Raw genomic sequence first — 1,847 nt, 5'->3', positions numbered from 1 at the left:
AATACTCTCTGACTGCAGTTCAATTACTCACTACACTGTTGTTCCGTCACGTTTTGACCATCTTATATATACCAGATTACCCCCAAATCTAGTAAATGCTAGGGCATTCTTGAAGGAACAGGATATTTCTAGAAAACAGGAGGCGTGATACTAGTCACGTGACCTCGCTGATGCAACAATACATTATGGAAATAAAAATAATTCATCTTGTAATTTAGATAATTAGTTTATTATTGCTGCTCCAGAATTTTATCAACACAAAGTAGAAGTAAATGAACAAACAATGATTTATAAGCACAATTTCATTTATTGTTGAAAACACACTACATGTTTCGATAAGCATTTTATACCTAACTTAAAAGTAGTACAGGAAAATCAAAAGCATTTTTTATGTGGTAACTCATGTGAATTTGGTAAAAAATGTATTTGATAAACCTCCCATTCTTTGTAAGTCAGATGCAAATAACATCAAGGTCATATGCTTAGAGAAGAATTTATTAAATCTACTCTTACGTGTTATCATTTTGAATCTAGTCATAGGATTCTTTTGGATAAAATTTCTTTGCTACATCAACCCAGTAATATAAAAGAATGTGATTATTTAGAAATATGTCCTTTATCCTTAAACCATGTTACATTCTCTAATAAAACAGCAAAAAAAGAAATATGTATAAGATGTAAAAAGTTTTATTGAAACTGTTTGGATGTAACATCTACTTTTTTTTTTAGTTTATTTAACTCCTACTTTTTTCTGTAAAACTCTTTAAAATGTATAGATTGCTGAAAACCCAAATTTCTTTTTAAAAAAACAACAACTGTAGCTTGTAATAGTAGAAATATAAAACACAATGAGTATTTTTTCTTTTCATTAGTTGCTTTATGAAACTGAGTTTCTGAAAATTGAGAAAATTAAAACCATTGGCAGTACATACATGGCTGCTGCAGGTTTACAACCTGGCAGAGGAGGATCTATGGAGGTGAGGAGCATCAGTTCATTAGTTAAATAGTTTTCATTATGCCTTTAAATCCTTATATATGTTAATGTTTAAAGATGTAATTATTAGGCAAGCTACTTATACATTTAACTAAACCATTGTTACCATTAATCCATTTAATTTCAATTAATTACCTAAATATTATGTATTTTATTTAAAAATACTATTGAATGATTATAAATTTGTGTATAATATATTATAATGAATTATGTGGTCTTAAACAGATGAAAACGTGTTTGTACACAGTTCTCTCCACACTCAAAACTTTTATTTATTTATTTTTTCTTGAACTTTGGTGTGGTTATCAGTTTTATTACAAGCTATATTGGACAAGGCGATATTGGACTATAGTCAGTCTGGATCCTACTGTTACGTCTCCGTTCGTTAGTTAATTTTCCGTAAATTCGTTCTGAAGAAACTTTAGCGACACAAGTCCTTTCTTAAATAAAGCTGGTTTATTCTTTCCGAATACAACTTTACCGATACACTTAATCTCAACAGTCGCTCTATAACAAATGCTATATCTCATGTGGCCAACAATATTTTGTCCACATACATTCAATTACTCATTACACTGTTGTCCCGTCACGTTGTTACCATCTTATATATACCAGACTACCCTATATCTAGTAATCTCCCGACAATTCCTGAAGGTTCGAGAGAAGGAGTGGCGTGATACTAGTCACGTGACCTCACTGACGCAACACTGCCCCTCCTTAGTATTTTTCGTTACGAACAATAGCCACTTACAATAAACCAATAACAATTAACAATAACTTAATTAAATGTACAGAAATACAATCACAAAATTACAATTCAACAAAGTCTCTTAATTTTACGGGATGTATCTTC

General features: G+C 30.6%; 1 protein-coding gene across 1 annotated transcript in view; it reads left to right on the top strand.

Moving 5' to 3' along the window:
• Positions 1–1,847, top strand: part of LOC106473828 (adenylate cyclase type 2-like) — a 12,100-nt gene that overhangs the window by 1,791 nt on the left and 8,462 nt on the right. Inside the window, exon 2 of the mRNA XM_013934502.2 lies at positions 873–977. Within this exon, the coding sequence (XP_013789956.2) occupies positions 873–977 (105 nt within the window). The remainder of the gene's footprint in view (positions 1–872; positions 978–1,847) is intronic.

The sequence above is a fragment of the Limulus polyphemus genome, unplaced genomic scaffold (genome assembly GCF_000517525.1).
Source record: "Limulus polyphemus unplaced genomic scaffold, Limulus_polyphemus-2.1.2 Scaffold6536, whole genome shotgun sequence".
In the NCBI taxonomy this organism is placed as follows: Eukaryota; Metazoa; Arthropoda; class Merostomata; order Xiphosura; family Limulidae; genus Limulus; species Limulus polyphemus.
Note: the sequence above shows the minus strand (reverse complement) of the source record. Positions and strands in the feature narration are given on the sequence as shown.